Below are 22343 nucleotides of genomic sequence, written 5' to 3'. Positions count from 1 at the left end.
TTAACTTTTTTTTTAGATTTTCAGAAATAGCTAAAATAGGAGAAACGCATCACATTGCGACACATTGTGAGCTAATAAATCGTCTCTTTTCAATAGGACTGAGGTGGTTAAAGAGAAACTTAACCAAAGGTACTGTACATGTCAGGAACACAGCTTCCTTCCTCCCTGCCCTTTGACCTCTGAGTCCACACAGTGAACGAGGTCATACACAGAGGGGTCAAAAGTAAAGACCAGTCCTGGTCCTCACCTTGAGCTCACATCTGAATGCCCCTTATGGGATAGGCCATTATAGTGTGTTGTCCACAATAAGAATGGTCTGGTTGAGCATGTAGGACATTTGCAACATAAGCCTGTGTTACAAGAGCTTGTCCTTTCAAATCTGTCTTTTCACCTATTTCACAATCAAATGTGGAGCAGGTGAGTGGCATTCCTGTAACAGGCCTCATATCTAAAACAAATGAACATGGGTGTGTAGGACTGAGTTATATACCTGCATGCCTTTCTCTTGCACTGCATTCTTATCCACACACCTCAACAGTTAACACAGCACCAGAGGCCACGGCGTGTTGCTTCAACAAAGGGAACAAAGACATACACTTCCTTCATCAGCTGACCGACATAGCACACCTCAGACTCTGAGCTCAGACTCTCAACAAAGCAGGTTTGAATAACACGGGATCGACCACACTACCCACGCCACGCCACGCCACGCCACGCTGCCTTGGAACGGAAACAAATTTAAGGAACAAAAATATGCCACCTGAGGCACTAGTTATTGTTTCGAGTTCAGTTCTGACAGAGTGACAGCTCGCTGGATAGATTGATATGGACAGCTAAGCCTGCAAGAGCACATTTGTTGGCCAACACCCAGCTTCACATCAGGTTCTAGCTGGCCCTGGTTAAACACCTGTAAATCCCAAGAACAACCATTGGAAGACAAAAGGCTGGTTGCTGGGGCCTGGCTGGGGGCAAAGCTCTCTGAGACATACAGTTCTGGTTCAAGCACTGGCTTGCCTCCAGTTAACAACTTGAACCCTAACGTCCCTAGTCTGGTCATGTCATAATAGGTGAACATTCTGTGACAATGGGTGAACATTTGATGAAAATTGCTGATCTAGAAGCTCACAACACTGCGAGCTTGTAGATCGGCTATTTTCAGCGAATAGATTAGGGGCTCTATCTTAACCCTGGCGCTAAGTGGCACCTAACACAGCGCAATTATCTTTGCTAGTTTACAACTAACACAGTTGTCATTTACCAAGCTCATCTGTGCACTGGTGGCCGTTGTTGGTCTTAGAGTGAGATGTGGTCTGGCGCATCACTGGCTAGAGATGTACCGATACCCTTTTTTCCTTCCCGATACCGATTCCGATGTATGTAGTAGCACAGAGTATAAAACAGGTAGTGCAACATCAACTGAAGCATTCAAAATATAAAAGAATTGATTACTGTAAATGACATATCATCATGTGATACATTATGTGGTATCAGATCGGCATAGAGCAGACTGGCATACTCGCAGATACCGATACCAGCATTTTAGGCGGTATCGGCAGCTTTTCCGATACTGGTATCGGTATCGGAACAACTCTATTACTGGCGCAATGATGTCTTAGGGACAGTGAGGAAAGTCAAAAAGAGATTGCGCCTTAGACCAGTCCTAACATGGTCTTAAATCCAGTGACAGCGCAGGTATTTCCACCTCACGATTTAGAGAGCGCATTATTATTAACACACTGCTTGCATTCAAAATCCGTCTGAATTCAACACAACTCTCACAACATACAACATGGTAAATGACATTTCTGAGAGACTCAGCACTGACGTTGAAAACATTATGAATGATCTCGGCCATAGTATTCATATTGAATGGGGTGACTGTCCGTTGCCATCAGCCAATTTGCCATGCTGTGAGTGTGAGGTAGCCTAAGCCTACCACAAAAAAACTATTAATGAGAAATAAAACAAAAAGTACCCACTGTCTGCTATGCGTATCCAAAGACAAGTTGATATGATAAGATATCATGGATGTGTCTTGGACATAAATGAGTAGACATTGCTGAAGCAAGGTGAGATTCTTTGCATGCCCCAAATGCCAGTTTCACTTGATTCCCGAAATCATTACATTACTTTATTAATGCTGCTAGATGGTTGCACACTTTCCCTTTTCCTCAGCAGTTGGCATCTCCTCCAACTTCCCTAATCAATCATTTAAATAGCAATGCACCTAGATCTTAATGGGAACAGGAGAAAACACTCTTGATTGGTCTAATTTATGTTATGCCCAAAAAACACCCATGACAAATATTGAGCTGGACAACGTTTCGACCCGACATGAGACAGGTCATCAGGTCTTAACAACAATAGCGACGTTTAACGTCAGGGTGAACATGGCCAAATAATGACAATTAGCCATACTAGCTCTGAGGAAGCAGGCTATCATGTAGCTCTGGTCCAGAGCTAGCTATCATGCTACAAAACAAAAACATGTACTAAAAGTAATTAAACCCAAGTCCCTAAACTAGACAAAAACAATCCTAGTCTACAACAAAACTGGCAGTTCACCCCCTCTGCACTATGCTTATTATTTATGAGTGCAATTGATTACAAAAATGAAAGACTGCTCAGTCCATTTGGTTCTGTACACTCAAGAGCAAATACACGGTGTTCACTCTCCATTCCGACATCTCACCACTCCGACTAGTGGCTTCCGCGTGCGGTTAGGGTTAGGGTTAGGGAATGGTTAGGGTCGGACTTCAGTGCTAAGCCTTTTTAGAAAGGTCATCCTTTCAGAAAAAGGCAGAGCAAGGAATTTTTGCTCTCGCCATCTTATTTTTGAAAGAAAGTCTTTTTGGGATCCTGCTACTCTTTAATTTTAAGGTCCATATAATTTCACATTCTGTTTAATTAAGTATTCCTTTAGACTACATTCTAAATCTTTGCCCTAAGCCCTTTTTGGCTGTTACCCCTTTCCTGGAGGGAGGGGGGGAAAAACATTTTTTTCCAATTAGGGTTAACCATTTCACCTTTCTTTAAGGTTTAGGTTTTTGGGCATGTTTACAATTTATAATATGAAATAGAAATGCCAGTGAACTTTGTGAGAAATGTTCACTGGGGACTGTGCATGGCAGGTAAGTCCAGTCATCCTGAGTCCCACCTGGACCGCATACCAAAAAATCATCCATAATGTCATTATAAGAATGGTACAGGATTAGGACTCAATAAAAGATTTAAGAGAACAAATACAGTTATGGACCATGACGGAGGCGCGCCGACTCAGCAGACCTTGAGGCCGAGGAGTTGCGCCCGAGCGCCTCCAGGCGCGAGTGCCCGCAACGACCGGCCGAAGGGCTGCTAGTCGACTCAGCGCCGTCCGAGTTATGTACCGATAGGGACAGAATCGTAAATGATGTTTGTGGGGACTGCGTGTACCCCAACTAACCTTCCCTGTGACTACTGGTCAATAGTGTGTCTTTGTTGGGACTGATACAATTCTCCATTTCTGCTACAGGGGTTGGGGTTAGAGTAATGAGGGCCTTAACCCCTTTTAATTTTAAGGTCCTTATTATTTCACATTTGTTCATCTAAGTCTTCCTAGGTCCATTGTTTGATTGTGTGTGTCTTGGCCCACTTAGTCCTTTTGAAGGCTTGAGTGGGCATTTGGGTTGATCACCCTCACACCTATTTGGGTCTTTAAGCTATGGGTCAGGGAGAAGCCCCTTGCCTTCCCCTAGGGTCGTTGACGTGTCTGTGATTGTCCTTAGTGGTCGGGTGTTATTCCTCCTTTCTCTGGTGGGTCTTTGTTCTTTTAGTTCTCTAAGTACCTGGTGGTCTCTTTGTGTGTTTCTGTGAGTTAATTTGGGTGAATTAAGAAGGGTTGGTTTGTGTGTTTTTGGTGTTTGTCATATTCAGTCCTTCTGGAAAAATTGTGTCCAATCTTTTTATCCATTGTCTTTCGTTATATTGTCTCTGTCCTGTTGTCCAATTTGGGTTATGCTCTAAGCCAGTGACTTTTAGGGAGTATATTCCATGTGTCATAAAGTGTTGAACAATTATCAAATTGGTCTTCTTGCCATTGTTTATATTATATCTATGTTGGTTTAATCTGGTGGCGATTGTGTTTTGTGTTTCACCCACATATTGAGCTCTGAGGAAGCAGGCTATCATGTAGCTCTGGTCCAGAGCTAGCTATCATGCTACAAAACAAAAACATGTACTAAAAGTAATTAAACCCAAGTCCCTAAACTAGACAAAAACAATCCTAGTCTACAACAAAACTGGCAGTTCACCCCCTCTGCACTATGCTTATTATTTATGAGTGCAATTGATTACAAAAAGGAAAGACTGCTCAGTCCATTTGGTTCTGTACACTCAAGAGCAAATACACGGTGTTCACTCTCCATTCCGACATCTCACCACTCCGACTAGTGGCTTCCGCGTGCGGTTAGGGTTAGGGTTAGGGTTAGGTATAGGGTTCGTCAACGTCGGAAAGGCGACATGTCGGAAAGGAGAAATGCACCCCAAATACACAGAGGGCTCTATTTTCGCCGGTGCCTTACCCATTATCCCTAAACTTCTTTGCCATTTTCAAATAGTTCAACTAGCCGATCTACATTGACATGCTGTGAGCTTGTAGATTGGCTATTTGAACTATTTGCAAATATTTTTTAAAATAGTAAAAAAAAATGGCCAAGACGTTTAGGGATAACGGGTAAGGCACTGGCGAAAATAGGGCCCACAGTCTTATCTCACCCACTCTATACCAACAATTACACAGCGGAGGCATGATCCAAAATGCAATACGGGTGGCCGTAATTAATTTACTAATTTACTCGTGACGACCGACTTGTCCGCTGTTCGTCAATGTGTTTGTAGTTCTTGGGGCTTTGTGGAATCTCAACATTTTCGTCTAATCGAAACGCATTTCTAACACCAGCATTTAAACACATCCTCACAGATAAAGAAAATACTGATATAAAAACAAACATGCGTAGACTGCGACTCGCGAACTAAAATCTGCATCTTTCTGTGTTGACACAGCTGTGAGGATTCCCTGACCAATCAGCAGTCACAAGCTTTACACGTCACCATTCCCCCAGAGCCCTCAAAGGACCGGGTGCTTGTATAATGGAAACGACTGCAAAAGCAGGTAGAGTCGTGAAGTGCCCGTGTTGATACTGTGATATGGAAACCCGGCTTAGATAGGTCCCTTGGTGTGTAGAGGGGGAAAATAAAAGGGCCAAGGATAGACGTCTGGGGGTTTAAGTGATTAAAACAGCATGCTGTAGGTCACCAGGGACAGTTGAGGTGTCCCATCTGGGAGTGTCAATACCAAAGTGCAGCAAAACACGATCACTATCCAATGTAACAATGAAGCTTATAACTGAAATTTAACTGATGACGAATAGATGAACATGCTGGATTGTCTCCACCCCACCCTCTGTTTGTAATCCCTGGACATCCACTCTGCCGCCACTCACCTGTAGGCCATCCTCAGGAGCATCTGTTTCCCCGAATGATGGACAACCTGTAAGGGAAAAGGCAGAGAAGGGGAGGAGATTAGAGCTGTGGTTCCCAAACGTTTTAGCTCAAGACCCAAAAGAGAAATTAGACATTTGCCCGGGGGACCCAAACTAATGAAAATAGCAGATCTACAAGCTCATAGTTGTGAGCTTGTAGATCTGCTATTTTCACTATTTCCTAAACTTTTTATTTATCTATGTATGGAAATTGTTAGATTTTTTCATTGTATTAATGAAATACTTATTATTTATGAAAGTGTTTAAAGTTTTGTTTTAATCTTTTGAAATAATGATGGGTCCCGACCCACTGTTTGGGAAACAGTGGATGCCTCAATCCCAACACAATCACACACACTCACTCACTCACTCACTCACTCACAAAGCAACAGCTACAGCATCTTAACAGCACCCTCCCTCTGTCTGTCCCAAATCATCATTGAACCATCCAGGCCTTCAGTCTGACTACAGCATTATTGACACATATCCATGGTGTTATCTGTGCCAGTAGACACACAAAAGCATGTTAATTATTACAGATGTGATTCAATTTGACGCCCTAATTTAAAACATAATCTAGCAAAGGAGGTTACCATTTCAGTTTGTCTTTGAAAGTCAACATATGCAACAAAGGGTCACTCCACCGTAGCCTTCCACAAAATGAATTTGTTTTGAAAAGGAATTCAAATGAAAGAAAATTAAAATAAGTTATTTCAAAAGCACAGAGCTTGCTTGGGCCTAGGAGGTATCATAAGAGTATATATATGGACATTCAAAGTACGGCTGAATATCCATTCTTGAAGCTGAAACTCAACGCTAGAGGGCAAAACATCTCAGAACACGAATTAAATCTTGTTCTGTATCTATCCTGCCTGTCCACCTTTACATATTCGAGTGCCGTTGCATGCAAGCAACAAGAAAACGTTTCTATTGAAAACCTCACGAAAGCGTTTCTATTTCGACGTACGGCAGCCTGCCCTTCCCTCTGAGCATGTTTGAGCACAGCGTGCCGACAGACTCGGTGTCATAAACGCTGATTCTTGTCAAGCGAGAATAGAGCAGGACTTCTGCTTTCCTCCGACTGCAGCCCTAATGGGGAAATGAAAGCTGCTTTGTGTCAGTGAGGCACATACACTGTAAAATCCTCAGTGTCCATTTAACTGCAAGAGTCAACAAATGGAGCCAAATGGACCCGTAAGGGTCCATTTGGCTCCATTTGTTCACTCTCGGATTTGACTGTGTAGAGCCTAATGAAATATGCATGCCTGGGATAGTGCAACTCTGACCCAGGCTAAAACGCCATGAGCCCCCACCCCTGTCCAAAACACCTCATCTACAGACACTGGAGCCAGAGCTAATATGCCACTTGATTTGGCTAACCATGTTACCGTCTTTTTTTTCTTTCTTTCTTTCTTTCTTTCTTTTTCATCATCAGTGACAATGAGCTCAGGTCTGCAACAAAATGTCTAAAAACAATGGATAAACATCCAAAAGAAATACAACATTGTATCATTAAATACAAGCAGTACTATTTGTGTGTTTTCATCAAATTGCAGCCGTCGCCATTAAACATTCACGTTTTCTTCGTGAAAGCAAGGAACGCCTTGTCATTTACAAAAACCTATCACCACCACCGAATGCGCGATGTGACCCCGCCTAGACCCGCCTTGACCTGCAAGGAGCGGCAGACTCGTCGTGTTTGAAAACAAGCCGCAGAAGTAACTGTCCGGAAGAAGTGGAGAAAACAAAGATCTTGGCAACGGTGTGGAAAACAAGGATTAAGTCATTTCCACCGGGGATGAAGGGGAAACTGTGTGTACCTGGGGCATCAAGAGCTTCTTTTTAAGTCTCAAGTTCACATAATTAGAATCACTGAGGCCTTATTTAACCACTTAAACCCTCTAGACTCGTCTGAGTTGGCTCTGTACTTGGACAGCTTTTTTCCGTCTACACCAAAAATAGCCAATCTACGACCTCATTGAGCTTGAGGATCTGCTATTTTTGGCGAATGTTACCCCAGAACATAGATGCTAGGGTTCAAGTGGTTGAACCAGCCAGGCGTCTGTCTGTCTGTCTGTAGCAAGGCAACGTCAATGCATGTCTCTGTCATAGGGCAATGCAGTGTTTACCACAGGGATAATTCACTGGGCTCCAATTATGCCCGATTCATACATGGTTGCGTGCCGTGTCGCACAACAAAAATAACAGATCTACAAGCTCACGACGCATTGAGTTGCGCTGCGTTGTCAGCTTGTGGCTATTTTCAGTGTGCAACACTGGCACGCAACTAAGTACAAATCACCCTTTAAACGTGGTCTGTCCATCAGTATGTCCGTCTTCCAATCACGTGGAGAGAGGTAGGTGGGTTTACGTGCATGTGTGTGTGTGTGTGTGTGTGTGTGTGTGTGTGTGTGTGAGACAGAGGCTTCCTGCTGCACGACTCTATCAGTGCTGGACCACAGAGCTGCCTGAGCCATGTGCCTGGCGTTGCCATGGCAACAGAGGACTGCAAGGCTGATACACTCACATGCATGTGCATGCACACACATACACACACACACACACGCACGCACGCACGCACACACACACACACACACAGACACACACACACACACACACACACACACACACACACACACACACACACACACACACACACACACACACACAGAGCAGTCGGGCAGCAGAGCGATGCAACAGGAATACAGAGGAACCTGCCTGCACGGTGAAGAGGTATTACACAACACTGGCAGAATACAGAGGACGCCAGGAGAGAGAAAAGAGCAGGAGAGAGAGAGAGAGAGAGAGAGAGAGAGAGAGAGAGAGAGAGAGAGACAAAACTCTGCACAGCCTGGCCACAGTTGAAATTCACAAGCGAGAGGCTGCAGATAGAACCTTCAAAAGATCCATGGGCACGGTATTAGTTTAATCATCAATTCAGCAGTACTCTTACTGCTAGAAGACCTGAGGCCGATTCTACAAATGCCTTCTGAAATCAGTAGTTCTTACACTTGCACGATTTTTCAAAAATGTAAAAAATAGCAGATGTACAAGAAGTACAAGACGCGCTGTGAGCTTGTATATCTGATATTTTTTAATAGCCAACGCAAAAATCGAAAATGACACCAATGCTTTCCCGTTTTTAATGGGTTTATCCAGTAATGTTGACATCAGTATAAATGGAGCAGTGATTATCTAAATTTGTGATTATACTAAATTCAAGGACCACTAGTTTGCTATGCATTAGGCCAAGGACCCCCATTTGATATGATTTTTATCCAATCTACACTGTAATGTCGTATGTGTTCATTTAACTGAAATGGAAGGAAAAGGACCCTTATGGGACACATTTGATTCCATTTCTACACTCTCAGAATAAGTTGCAATCCCGTAAGTGTCCATTTGGTTACTAACTGGCAATCTTTTACCTGGGTACCACCTGGAACCCGTTCTCAACCTGTGGGTCGGGACCCCCAGGGTGGTCCCCACATGACAGTGAAGTGACAATTTAAGTAGCCTTTTAAATACCTAAAGAAAATATTGAAAATAAAAAGAAGCAAAGAAAAAGACTGCATCAAAAGTAATCAACAAACTATACAAAAACGTCCTGGTCAAACATTGGCCAAATTGTGAAATAATATAAGAAGAGGCAAACATTTTGAAAATAGACGATTTACATGCTCACAATGTCTCGCAAACGCAAGGCATTGTGAACTTGTAGATCTGCAATTTTCACAATATTTATCTGTGGAAACAAGGCAAACAACAACAAAACCCTACATTCCAAGTGCTTCCAAGTCAGGGTGGGGGGTCCCCAGTTCAAATATGATTATTTTGGGGGGTCACGGCCTGAAAAGGTTGAGAACCAGTGGCATGGAGGCTTACTCCTTTACAATGGCTTAATATTCTCATAGCCTGAGCCAACTTGCTCTCCCGCCAACTTACTGGTTATGTAAATTGGCCTCTGTTAGGGCATGTTTTTTTTTTGGTCTCATTAAATCCACCCTTAGGATTCTACTTTTTATCATTGGTGATCTATTCAGCATCTTCAAAGATGGCCCACACTTATGCCCACGATTATCCACTCTGCATGATTGAAATACTTAACATGTGTCTCTGTGGGCCTGTGGTTAGATCTTTGGATAAAGTGTTGTGGACAAGAAGTTACAGAGGCAAGCATCAATAAACCTGCACAATATGGTTTGTTATACCCCACTCCCCACTAAGGGGTCCTGGATTGAGAGAGTAAAAGAGATTACGGCCCCCATAGGCCTGCCAGCCAGCTTCTTGTGCAACACAGGACTCGGTGGCAGATCGCTGAGCTGGCGGTCCTCTTGCTAATTGGATGACTTTGCAACCCCTTGGCACAGTGCTGGAAAATAATGCTTATCAGGAACCAAAGCTGCTAACTCAACTCCAAGATCCAACCCCACCCTTTGTCTTGTTTTCCCAAATTAGCCTAAATGCTACCTTGAGTTAGGCCTGACCAAATGTTTCCTCTATTAAGGCTTCAAGGCGGACTACACTCACCTCAACAATGGGTGCAGGGCTAAAAGTACTAACATTAAAAAGGTAGAACCCGCACACCAACTACAGTAAAGACATCTTTATTTGTCTCTCCTCTATTGTATTACTACTCAGTAAAATTCTCGATGATAATCTCTCCATTTGTAACACTGAGTGTACACTCGTACTCTCTCTCAGACTTAAATTTGCGGTGAAATTCCTCCAGCCTTTTCCCTCATCTGAACCTCTGCCCCTATTCCCGATCTCTACCCTGGTCCACGTGTCTCGACTCCCTGCCCCCATCCCTCCCTCTCTTTCCACTATCGCCCGCTGTCCGGGCACGGCTTCGCCTTTGCCAGTCTCTACAGGAAGTAGAGTGTTTATCTGGGCAGCTGGTGCTGATAAGATAACCCAGGAGGAGGGGTCGTGCTTGGTTGAGTGAGCAGGTAGCAGGGGGAAGTCATCAACACTAATCAACGCTATGCATCTCCCCCTACAACAGATGCTAGGTCAGGCATTACACGGCAATAACATACAGACAGGAGCACAGGCTGCCGACACGCACTCACACACGCACGCACGCACGCACGCACGCACGCACGCACGCACGCACGCGCGCGCGGTACAATGTATACCACTAGAGGTGCGGGTCGCTACGCGACCCTTCCGTCTAGTCGCTGGCGCGAGGCTCTCGTGAAGTGGGCTGTAGATGTTTTGGCCACGCAAACCAAAAGCGAGAGCAACACTTAATCAAACTGACCTTTCACTCTGCATGCAATCACGGCTCCACGCCCGTGTGGCGGACCGTCCACTTTGTATGCTCCCTTTGCGTTGGCCCTTCGCCTGTCTGGCTGTGTGAGCGCGCGCGCGCACTCTCCCCTTGCACTGTGTCTGTGCGTGTGTGTGTATGAGCTGCCGTTGTTGCTTCGCCGCCGTGCGCCCGCGCGCGTGTGTGTGTGTGTGTGTGTGTGCAAAAGCAAGCCTGTTCCCCCTTTGCGTGTGTGTGTGTGTGTGTGTGTGTGTGTGTGTGTGTGTGTGTGTGTGTGTGTGTGTGTGTGTGTGTGTGTGCTGCACAGATGCGCGTTCGCGCAATTGCCTTTCTGCAATGCATGATGTAGTGTAAAGTTTCAGACAGACAGTATTTGGATGGGGGGCGTGGTTGGCGGGGTTGCCATGTCCAGGAGTTGTAAGCGTGAAGTGGCGTGAAATTGGTTAGGGAAAGTGCGTCCACGCATGCGCAGTGCGCAGTGCGCAGCGCGCTGCTGTTGGATGAAGCTGGTTGCTTGTTGCTGCCGCGCAAGTGTGGCAACACTGATGCAAGTTACCCACAGACAACCGTTGTGGCGCATGACTGTAGATGCCAATTGTAAGGTAGATATCCGTGAACACAGACTTTTTCATCATGACGCATGTATAGGACGGCTGCCAATGCATGCATACTGCAGACCTTTGCAGGGGCATTGTACCAATCAAGCCTGTTGTGAGAGTGGTGGCTCGGAGTATGGAGAAAAAAGGAAAGGAAAAGGAGCAGACAGTAATCTGCGGGTTGTACAGATTTTTAGATAACCAAAACAATAGTCAATGGTGGTTGTTTGATGCCTTGAGTTAAGGTGTGTTCCGGTGAGGCCTGACAATCTCCCACACCTCGCCCAAACATCCAGAATCACACATGCAGGCAACTTAACCCCCCATGGTGGTGTGCCACACACACACACACACACACACACACACACACACACACACACACACACACACACACGCCCAGACCCACCTTGGCTGATGTCTTCAATGGCCCGGCGAATACCCCTATCAAAGGCACGGGCATCGGCGGGGCTGTGGAAGGTCAGACCGAACTTCTTGTCGTTAATCCTCCAGTGGTGGAAGATGGGATTCACCTTGTTGTAGACCAGGTCCTTCTGCAGGACACACTCCAACACCACCTGACCAACCACGCACACACAAGCACACACGCACACACAGAGCCAGGGAGTGACAGTTTATTACACAGGTAGGCCTGTCACAATTATTACAAAATCGTCTAATCTCAATTATTTGAGATAATCGCAATTATTTTTGCATAATTGTCATAATCGTCTACATTTAAAAAAAAAAAAAAAAAGCAGAGATAGCAGATCTACAAGCTTACAACGCGTCACTTTGTGACGCGTTGTAAGCTTGTAGATCAGCTATTTCAGCTTTTTTAAATGTAAATACATAAATATGTTAATAACATTTGTACATTCTGCCCTGTGATTTTTGATTACGAAACCTAAAAGGCAAACAGACTTTTTTATTGTATTCACATGTTGCAATGTTCAATGCCAAACACACAACTAAATCGTTAATCGCAATTATTTTAGTGACAATTAATCGTCAACTTAAATTTGTAATAGTGACAACCCTATACACAGGATGCAAGTTATAACAACTTATGTCTCCCCAGATTCATCCAATACATCCATCTGGTAGACCTGTCAAGCTATACGAGGTATTAGCATGCAGACTGGAGACCATGTTATTCAATGTCTCAGGATGGGACCCTAGGAGGAAGAACATGCGCATGTAAATACTTCATCTACCTCCTCGCCCTAAGCTGGTTAGATATGTCACATTCAATCAATCTACAACGTTATGAGTGTGTGTGTGTGTGTGTGCGTGTGTGTGTGTGTGTGTGTGTGTGTGTGTGTGTGTGTGTGTGTGTGTGTGTGTGTGTGTGTGTGTGTGTGTGTGTGTGTGTGTGTGTGTGTGTGTGTGTGTGTGTGTGTGTGTGTGTGTGTGTGTGTGTGGGAGCTACGTAGAGGGAGAAAAAAAATACCTGCAATTCAAACTGGACAAAACTTGAGACTTGCTCAAAAAGAAATTCCTCCAAGCCCCAATACTTTCGCATTCTTTTCTGGATAATTTGTAAAACACATTCTAAATGGTGGGGTTTTCATTACAGATGATGATAAAACTGGAGTGCAGCAGTGGTGGTGGGGGGGCAGTGTGTTTTGGAGCCAGGCAGCCGAAGTGTGTGGCAGAGAGAGACTGTGTTTCCAAAGCCTATTATTAATCAGGGCTGCTGGGCCGCCTCCAGGCCTTTCCTCTAGGCAGATTAAATGAAATGAGAGACGGCCATTACAGTCTTTGAGGTTTTTCTGCGAGCGTGCGCGGGGATGGCTGAGTGATTGAGAGAGCGTGTGCACGAGAAAGCAAGGCTTAAGCGTCTGAATGTGCGAGTGGGCCGTGCGTGAGAGGTCGGCTTAGCCGAGTGTGAATGTGTGAGTGTGCATGGGACGGATGGGTGAAGAGGATGGAGGGGGGGGGGGGGGTCCTGGGTGAGAGAACGTGACCGTCACTGGCATGATGAAAATACTGACGCAAGTGCTGCATGGTGCATCTGTAGTGCAACAAAATGCCATGTCAAAAGCAATACAAAACATAACTTACAATTCAACAAACCAAAAGCCAGCCAAAGTACCACCACTACCACCGCCGCTGTCCCATGCGTGGAAGCTCCTTGCACGCTTGAACACATAATCAATAGCATCATGCACGCACACACGCACATGTTTCTGAGAAAGGCAGCACAGTCTCAATCAAGTACACCGGAACATAATCCATCCGGAAGGAACTTAATTGTGCCAATCAACGTATTATATATGTAGGTTAGGTTGCTCTGAGCATCGACATGCATACACTCGCAAAATGTATGAAACCCAAAACTAAAGTGGTGTGTAAGTGTGCAATCACGTATTGTAGCCTATTATTGCATGTGCATGGATTAATTCCTAAATTAACACAATATGTAAAATTAATCTTGATTATATTTTAGTAATATTGTTCCGGCTGTTCTACATACTGCCAACCAGGTGAAGAAATTACAGATTGAGCCTTTAACCTTTGCTTTTATGACATATCCGACACCCATTAGGGTTTTATGGAAAATGCTTCTAAATATTTTGCTAGTTTGAAAACTTCAAATGCTCCAATCTTTGAAAATATTAACCGAAAATAGCCGATCTACAAGCTCTCAATGCATCGCAGGCGCATTGAGAGCTTGTCGATCGGCTATTTTCGCTGCGCAACATGCTTCCATAGAAGACATGCTGGCTTCTATGGAATCCAAAAGACTGAAATCAGTCGTGGCGACTGAGAACTTTAATTCTTTAATACATGTGTGCACAGTAGAGTCGTCAGTGTTCACTTATCCATTTCTAGCTCCAAGTGTACAAATGTAACCAAATGGACCCGCGTCTTACTGGGTATACACATCTCCCTGAGAGACAAGAACTGCAAGGGTTAAGCCTGTGTGTTTACCCAGAGCCAGTGGATGAAGGGAGGCAGGGAGGAGGATGGGGGGTGGATAGAGGGAGGGAGGTGGAGTGTTGAAGAGAGAGAGGGAAAGGCAGAAGGAGGAGGAGGGGGAGGCGGAGGGTTCTGCCTGTGTGCCTCTGGGGCTGATTGTGGAGGCGAGACTGAATGGAGCCGGAGCAGGTAAGGTGAGCGCACAGCGAGGCCGGCCGAGGAGGAAGTATCACCGTTACGAGGAAGGACGACACTTAACACCACATTCCACACCGCGCTCAGAGAACGAGAGGAGGAGCCACGCTGACAGAGAGAGAGACTGAAGGAGAGAGAAAGGATAGTGAGGAGACATAAAGGGTGGGGAGGGGGGGTAGGGGGAGACAGACAGAGGTGAAACGCGCGGGGATTAGTAAAGAGATAGCGAGAGATGGCTGAAGAGAGAGAGGGAGGGAGATCGGCGAGGAGATGAATAGGTTGGCGAGGGAGTGTAAACAGATTGAGGAGTTTAGAGTTGCACTCTGGCTTTTGTGACACGAGGGTCTGGTAATCACAGGGACAGGCCCCGTTCTGTGTGTGTGTGTGTGTGTGTGTGTGTGTGTGTGTGTGTGTGTGCGTGCGTGCGTGCGTGCGTGTGACTGTGCATATGCACAGACAGATAGACACAAACACTCAAGGCAGATACAAGGAACAGACAAGCGGCAAGACAGTAGAAATAGTGAGTTTCTTTAACCATTTTTTCGCTCTCAAGAGTTAAACGAACACGCTGGATTTTACGCCGCAGACTAACACTTGGAGAGATAAAGAAGAAGAGCTAGGAGATCCATTTTGCATCCAGCATCAATCAATCCACCTATCTGGCCAGTGGGGAACCTTATCTCATCAGCGATTCTCAAAAACAACTTCCGATGCTCTTACAGTAATCAGGGCAAAGTCTCTTCTTTTACTCCCACAATCATCAATCGTTACTCATTTATTGATTAGAGGAGCCAATAAATATCCTGCAGTCAAACTTGAGTCTCTTCTCTTCTCTAACTGTTGTTAAGATTGCATCAATGAATTGGGAGGAGAACTCAAGGAAATGGAACGTTAAAATGTGTCTTTGAATTAATATAATAAAGTGTACCATTTATTACTCCATTTAAAGTCAGGGGCCTCATTCACACCAGCCTCAAAAAACTAAAATTCTGCTACATTCAGACCATCATTGGTCAAATTAACCATCTACTGTGGCTAGCAAAAGAACTAAACACATTTCCTGCCCTGCTTTCTAGACATGAATACTTAAATGTAATATGCCATACTTTTCCTAAGATGAGTGATAACAGAAGGCTAGCTGCAAACAGACAACAATAGCATCAAGTAAGCTCCAGCCCTCCAGGCAAAGCCATTTGAGTATCCCTGGCCCGAACCGAATTCATAGCTACATCAATTAGGACAAGAGAAAGAGACAATAAAACACAAGGAGCGAGGCAAAGTAGTATAGAGTTTAGCGAGGGAGATTTGTTTTAATCTGAAAGCCGGTACATCTAAGTATTCAACAGCCATTTAGATCTGTAGTCCTTACTCTTTAACAAATAAAGAGCATGAGAGAGAGAGAGGGAGAGAGAGAGAGAGAGAGAGAGAGAGAGAGAGAGACAGAGGAGAAGCAGGGTGATGTAGCTATATGGAGAGCCAGCTGAGCTGAGTCATCACCAGTACACTCTGTGCCGCATCACTGCGCTTATAGACAGATCCCCTCCACCTCTCTTCTTCCATCTCCCTTCATCTCTCGTCCATTTCTGGGGTTCCGTCTCTGTCTTTATATTTTTTTCTTCCTCCATTTTCATCTCTTGTGGGTACAGAAAGTTGCCCGCACCTGCTGCCTTCAAGAAATAGTTGCGGTGGTTTCTAATTGATTGCACCTGTCTAACTCCAGCTTCATCGCAACCAATTTCCAATAAGGGGAGGGAATCTTCTCAGGGTTCCCGTTATGATGGTATGACATCACTTGTGACCACGATGCCCCGAATCCGATAATGAAATACTTCATGTTTGTATCACCTCAAGTTCCTTTAAGCATACAGCAATGTACTCCGTTTTACTTTCAAAGCTGAATTTCTAATTTGGGAAAATGAGAAATTAAAATGTATTATTTAAAGAAATGTTAACAGCTGGGGTAGCTCAAACAGTTGCTCCTTGTGAGTTGTGAGGACCCAGTTTTGACTCCCGGCGTCTTCTCACATGTCTCCTCCCTTTCTCTGCCATTGGTTTTCTGTCCATACACACCTATTTATTGTACTCTGTATGCAGCAGTCGGCTGGTTCTCCCTAGGTGCCCGTAGGCAGCAGCATTGGTACACTTTCATCTATAAGGCAATCTTGGGTGGAATTCTCCCCACTTATATCTCCTCAAAATTTGAGGTGGTAAAAAATGGCCTCAATCTCAGATCTAATGCATGGATACGCTGTGTAGTACATTACATTACATTACAGTCATTTAGCAGACGCTTTTATCCAAAGCGACTTACAATAAGTGTATTCAACATAGGTAGGGAACGAAACTACTAATCACCAGAGGTCTTAAGTGTATTTCCTGTAAAAACAAGCAACCAAGAGTATACCTAGCGCTAAGGTAAAAGTGCAATATATCAGCTATCTACTTTCAAGCACATGAGATAAAATAGCCAAATCAAATGAGCACGAGCTAATCAATCCAATACAACAATAGTTCCTAAACTAGTTAACAACAAGTAGGCCAGGCAAAGAGGAAGGGTAGTGTTTCCTGAAGAGGTGGGTTTTCAGCCTGCGGCGAAAGATGGGCAGTGACTCTGCTGTCCTGACATCAGTGGGAAGTTCATTCCACCACTGTGGGGCCAGAACAGAAAAAAGTCGTGACCGTGTCGATCGACCAGAAGGACCGTTGAGTGGCGGGGGAGTCAGTCGCCCCTTGGTGGCCGACCGGAGTGGTCGGGAAGGGTTGTGGGCATTGACCAATACCCGGAGGTAAGAGGGAGCTGTTCCTTTCACTGCCCTATAGGCTAGCACCAGGGTTTTAAACTGAATGCGAGCCGCTACGGGGAGCCAGTGCAGGGAACGGAGAAGGATAGTTGTGTGAGAGAACTTGGGGCGGTTGAACACCAGACGAGCCGCAGCTTTCTGAACAAGCTCCAGGGGTCTGATGGCAGATGCCGGAGCGCCAGCCAGGAGGGAGTTGCAGTAGTCCAGGCGGGAGATGACAAGAGCCTGGATGAGCACCTGGGCTGCCTTCTCCGTGAGGAAGGGCCGAATTCTCCTGATGTTGTAGAGGAGGAATCTGCAGGACCGTGTCACTGATGCGATGTTAGCCGAGAACGACAGTTGATCGTCCAGGGTCACACCCAGATTCTTCGCAGTCCGAGTTGACGTCACCACAGCGTTCTCAATGGTGATGGCCATGTCTCGGTGAGGACAGCCCTTCCCCGGGATGAACATCAGCTCGGTCTTGTCCAGGTTGAGCTTCAGGTGGTTCGTCGACATCCACTCCGAGATGTCAGCCAGACAAGCAGCAATGCGTGCCTCCACTTGTGTGTCAGAGGGGGGGAATGAGAGGATCAGCTGGGTGTCATCGGCATAGCAGTGGTAGGAAAAGCCATGGGAGCGGATGACAGCACCAAGAGATGTAGTGTAGAGAGAGAAGAGAAGAGGACCCAGAAACGAGCCTTGGGGAACCCCAGTAGTGAGCCTGTGTGGTTCAGACACAGACCCTCCCAGCATCACCTGGTAGGAGCGACCCGTCAGGTAGGATGCAAACAGGGAGAGTGCAGAGCCTGAGACACCCATCCCCTCGAGGGTGGAGAGGAGGATCTGATGGTTCACTGTGTCGAACGCTGCAGACAGGTCCAGGAGTATCAGGACAGAGGAGAGAGAGTTCGCTCTAGCGGCATGGAGTGACTCCGCCACTGCCAGGAGGGCAGTCTCTGTCGAGTGACCCACTTTGAACCCAGACTGGTTGGAGTCCAGGAGGTTGTTCTGGTGGAGATACGAGGACAGTTGTTTGAACACAGCACGTTCGAGAGTTTTAGATAGGAAGGATAGAAGGGAAACCGGCCTGTAGTTCTTGACTTCAGAGGGGTCAAGTGTCGGTTTCTTGAGGAGGGGGGTGACTCTGGCAGTCTTGAAAGTAGAGGGAAAGTAACCAGATGTCAGAGAGGTGTTAATAAGGTGGGTTAAGAAGGGAAGAAGTTCAGGTGCAGTGGACTGCAGCAGAGGGGATGGGACAGGGTCCAGAGAGCATGAGGTGGGGCGGCTAGAGGTAACAAGGAGAAGGACCTCGTTAGGAGAAAGGGGAGAAAAGTGGGATAGAGAGGTGGAGGGGGGGGAGAGAGGAGTAGATGAAACTAGAGAGGGGAGGGTGGAAGAGGGACGGGTGTGGGTAGTGCGCAGGGCACCAGCCGGGGGAGGAGGGAATGAGGATCGGATATCGTTCACCTTCTTGTCAAAGAAGTTGGCGAAATCGTCAGGGACGAGGGACGAGGAGGGAGGAGGGGGAGGTGGTTGCAAGAGAGAGGAGAAAGTTTCAAAGAGTTTTTTAGGGTTAGAAGCAGAAGCCTGAATTTTAGTGCAGAAGAAAGCAGCTTTAGCAGCTGATAGAGAGGAGGAAAAGGTAGAAAGGAGAGATTGGAAGGTAAGGAGGTCCTCCGGGAGGTTGCCATTTCTCCATTTACGCTCAGCTGCTCTTAGGCTCCGTCTCTCAGTACGCACTGAGTCCGACAACCAGGGTGCAGGTGGAGTTTGGCGTGCAGGCCTGGTGGTGAGGGGACAGAGATGGTCCAGGGAAGAGGATAGAGTAGAGAAAAGAACATCAGTGGTAGTACCGGGTTTCTCATCTGAGGTGGGCAAAAAATGCCTTGCTTTTCATGGTCCATGGGCTTGGAACGACCTCCAAAAGAGTTTGAAACTTGCCACACTTATCTCTGTGCGAAGGTTTAAAAGTTTCATTGTTGAGAAACTTGCTCATACCTGTAATTGTTTGGATGTCTAAAAAAAGGAGAAACTATGTCATTGTACATGTGGGTAAAATTCTATGAATTGCTACATGTAATAATTGGATTAATTTCCTGGTAGGTTACTTGGTTTGGTTGAGCTGAGTAAAAAAATGTTTTAGTTTCACTAGGAGATTTGTTTTAAGGTTCCTGTGAGTCATGGATGTATTAATATTACTGTTGTACTGATTTGTACTGTTTGTTTTAGCAGTGATGTGAAATTTTTAATCTGCCCCTTGGCCAGTTCCCACTTGTAAAAGAGATTCTGTCTCAATGTGATTTACTGGTTAAATAAAGGTTAAATAAAATAAAATAAAAACCTACTGTATTTAAGCCATTAAAACCGAGGAAGCATGTGTGTCATTTTAGATTTAAGCTAAAAAGCATATTTCTTTACTTTGGCTATTGAAAAATAGCAGATAAACAAGCACGTCACTTTGTGCCGCGCTACAAGCTTGTAGATCTGCTATTTTTGAAATGTTTTGAAAGTTTGTGCAAATCTTTGAATGTATATATATTATTTTAATGGAGCAAAAAAATAAAAATGCCAAAAATAAAAAAATAAATACAAATGTAAAAAGCCATGAGTCACTCACTCGCCAGCTCAAACCAATAGGCTATTGACACATTTTTGTTCATCATTCATTAAATTATGACTTGGTCTTTCATTTGCGACTGTGTGAAACATAAATAGAATCTCTATTTTTATGCATCGCAACACACAGTACTTCACAGACGCCACCATCACCAACCCCCTCCCCCCCCCGACGCCAATCCAGGCTGACGACTGAAAGATTCTCAATGAGACGTGGCGCCTATGCTAGCAATCCACCGGCACCGTCGTTCATGTGTTGTTTTCCTTTGTTGTTTTGTTTTCGCTTCACCATTATTCCTTCTCCTCTCTCTCTGATGCCCTCAGATTGTTAGTGGCACTGTGGTTGATGCCAACCCTCCCCCCCCCCCTCTGCCCACTGGCACTGGGTGGCATCCTCAACAGGCTTACATATGGTGGGGTGTTTGTTGTGGTGGTTCGGGGGTGGGGGGAGGTTTGGGGGGGGTGGGTGGGTAGGCTATGGTGGCGGCGTTTCACCACATCCCAGAAATACTCGCTTGGGGCCTCGAAGAGGAATACCCTGTGTGAACAATCGAATCCCATCACGCCCTTCCCGCTGCGCCACACACACACTTGGATAACGACATGCAAACAAATATAAACTTTGTAAACACCCACATAAATAGATACACACACATAAAGACTGTGTGTGGCCTAGGCGGAAGGATTGTAGGCGCTGTGAAAGAAAATGATAATAAAAAAAAACAGCGGTTTAGACCTCCTGCATTTAAACGCCACCAGGGATGGTGATGTCACCGGGAGACACCAGGGCTGTGTGCTCAGCATGGTGAATCTCTTCTGTCTTCTGACATGTGACAGACAGCTCATTCTTAACCCAATAAGACCTGAGGACCCGATTCTACAAAATGTCTTCTAAATCAGTCAAGTCATGTCAAGGACCCCCGAAATGATATGTATTTGGCTGCCGACCCCCATCTCAAAATACATTGTGCCAGAGACCCCCCAGAAGCAAAGATTTGAGTTAAAAATGTTATGTTAAAAATATATATATTCAAAGATTTGCAAAAAAGAAAATAGCCAAAGTACAGTATAAAATAATGGTTAGTGGTTAAAATCTAAAGTGACACAGATGCTTTCCCGGTTTTAAGGGGTTAACACGCACAGATTTACACACTCATCATCAGCAGCTTGGGATTATCCTGGGGTATCTTACTGTACTTGATCTGCCTTCCATTTGATTCCATCACACATGACATTGCATGGTGTGATTGTGAATGGGATCATGTTGTAGGCATAAAAATAGCGCGAAAGTAGCAGACCTGGAAGCTCACAACGCGCCACATTGCGACAGTGACTATCAGGCTTTAAGGTGCATTCCAATGCCATCTAATTTAAGCATTTGTGTCATTTAGAGTCTAAATGACAGGTGATCACTAAAGGTAAAAGTATAGATTATCTTGTCTTTTCCCAGTGTTATCCAACTGGTGTAACAGCCCGAAGGCTTATACAGTCATGGTTTGTTTATGACATTTATTCAGAAAGACAATCAGAAAATAGCATTTATTCAACACTATAATTCGATAAAAAGACTCGAAAATCAGTTCTTCCTGGAGCCGTGATGAATCCTTTTTATCCAAGTATTGTGGTGTTAATCTGTTCAGAATGTATGTGCATTTTTTTTTACAAGCCATGTTGCCTTTTGACTAATCACCACAAAAGCTTTCCACCAAAGTTTTGTACAAATCTGTTCAGAACTGCTTTGGATGTCCTGCTAACAGACAAACAAACAGACAGACAGACAGACGGATAGATGGGATGAAAACATTTCCTCTTATCCCATTAAGCATCTGTGTCACTTTAGATTTTAACCACTTTAACCATTATTTTATACTTTGGCTATTAAAATAGTAGATATACAAGCTTATAGGGCGTCACTTCGTGCCGTGCTATGAGCTTGTAGATCTGCTATTTTTGAATTATCGTGAACATTTTGCCAATCTTTGAATATATATATATTTTTAAAGCGAACATGTTTTACTCAAATCATTGCTTCTGGAGGTGCCTGGAACAACATATTTTGAGATGGGGGTCGGCGGCCAAATGCATATAATTTTGGGGATTTTGACATGAAGAAGTTTGAGCATTGATATAGTAGCATAAGTCTTTCAGAAAACTGTTGGGATTTGGAAGACATTTGTAAAATCGACCTCAGGTCTTAATGGCTAATATTACTGTCAATGAGAAACTGCCCCATAAACAAAATGGTGGTAGTCCCGCTGGGATTTCCCGACAGTGGGGAGGGAGTTGGCTCAAAACAAAGCAGGTGCTGCCGGTGGCAAGTATTTCCCTTTTGATATGCAGCCATTCAGTGAATCATCGAAAGTCACTGTTTTCTGCTCTGTGTTTTAGTTCCTCTGTTCCCAGATACATTCCAGTGTCTCTTCAGAGTTCTAATCAT

The 22343-nt window shown here is 44.9% G+C and overlaps 1 protein-coding gene across 1 annotated transcript in view; it reads right to left on the bottom strand.

Moving 5' to 3' along the window:
• spred1 (sprouty related EVH1 domain containing 1) overlaps positions 1-22343 on the bottom strand; it is a 49316-nt gene that overhangs the window by 9457 nt on the left and 17516 nt on the right. The window contains exons 3-4 of the mRNA XM_084044022.1: positions 11797-11965; positions 5481-5527 (exon numbers count right to left, since the gene is read on the bottom strand). Coding sequence (XP_083900148.1) covers positions 5481-5527; positions 11797-11965 — 216 coding nt within the window. The remainder of the gene's footprint in view (positions 1-5480; positions 5528-11796; positions 11966-22343) is intronic.

Source organism: Gymnoscopelus microlampas (assembly GCF_963454915.1).
Source record: "Gymnoscopelus microlampas genome assembly, chromosome: 20".
Taxonomy (NCBI): domain Eukaryota; kingdom Metazoa; phylum Chordata; class Actinopteri; order Myctophiformes; family Myctophidae; genus Gymnoscopelus; species Gymnoscopelus microlampas.
Note: the sequence above shows the minus strand (reverse complement) of the source record. Positions and strands in the feature narration are given on the sequence as shown.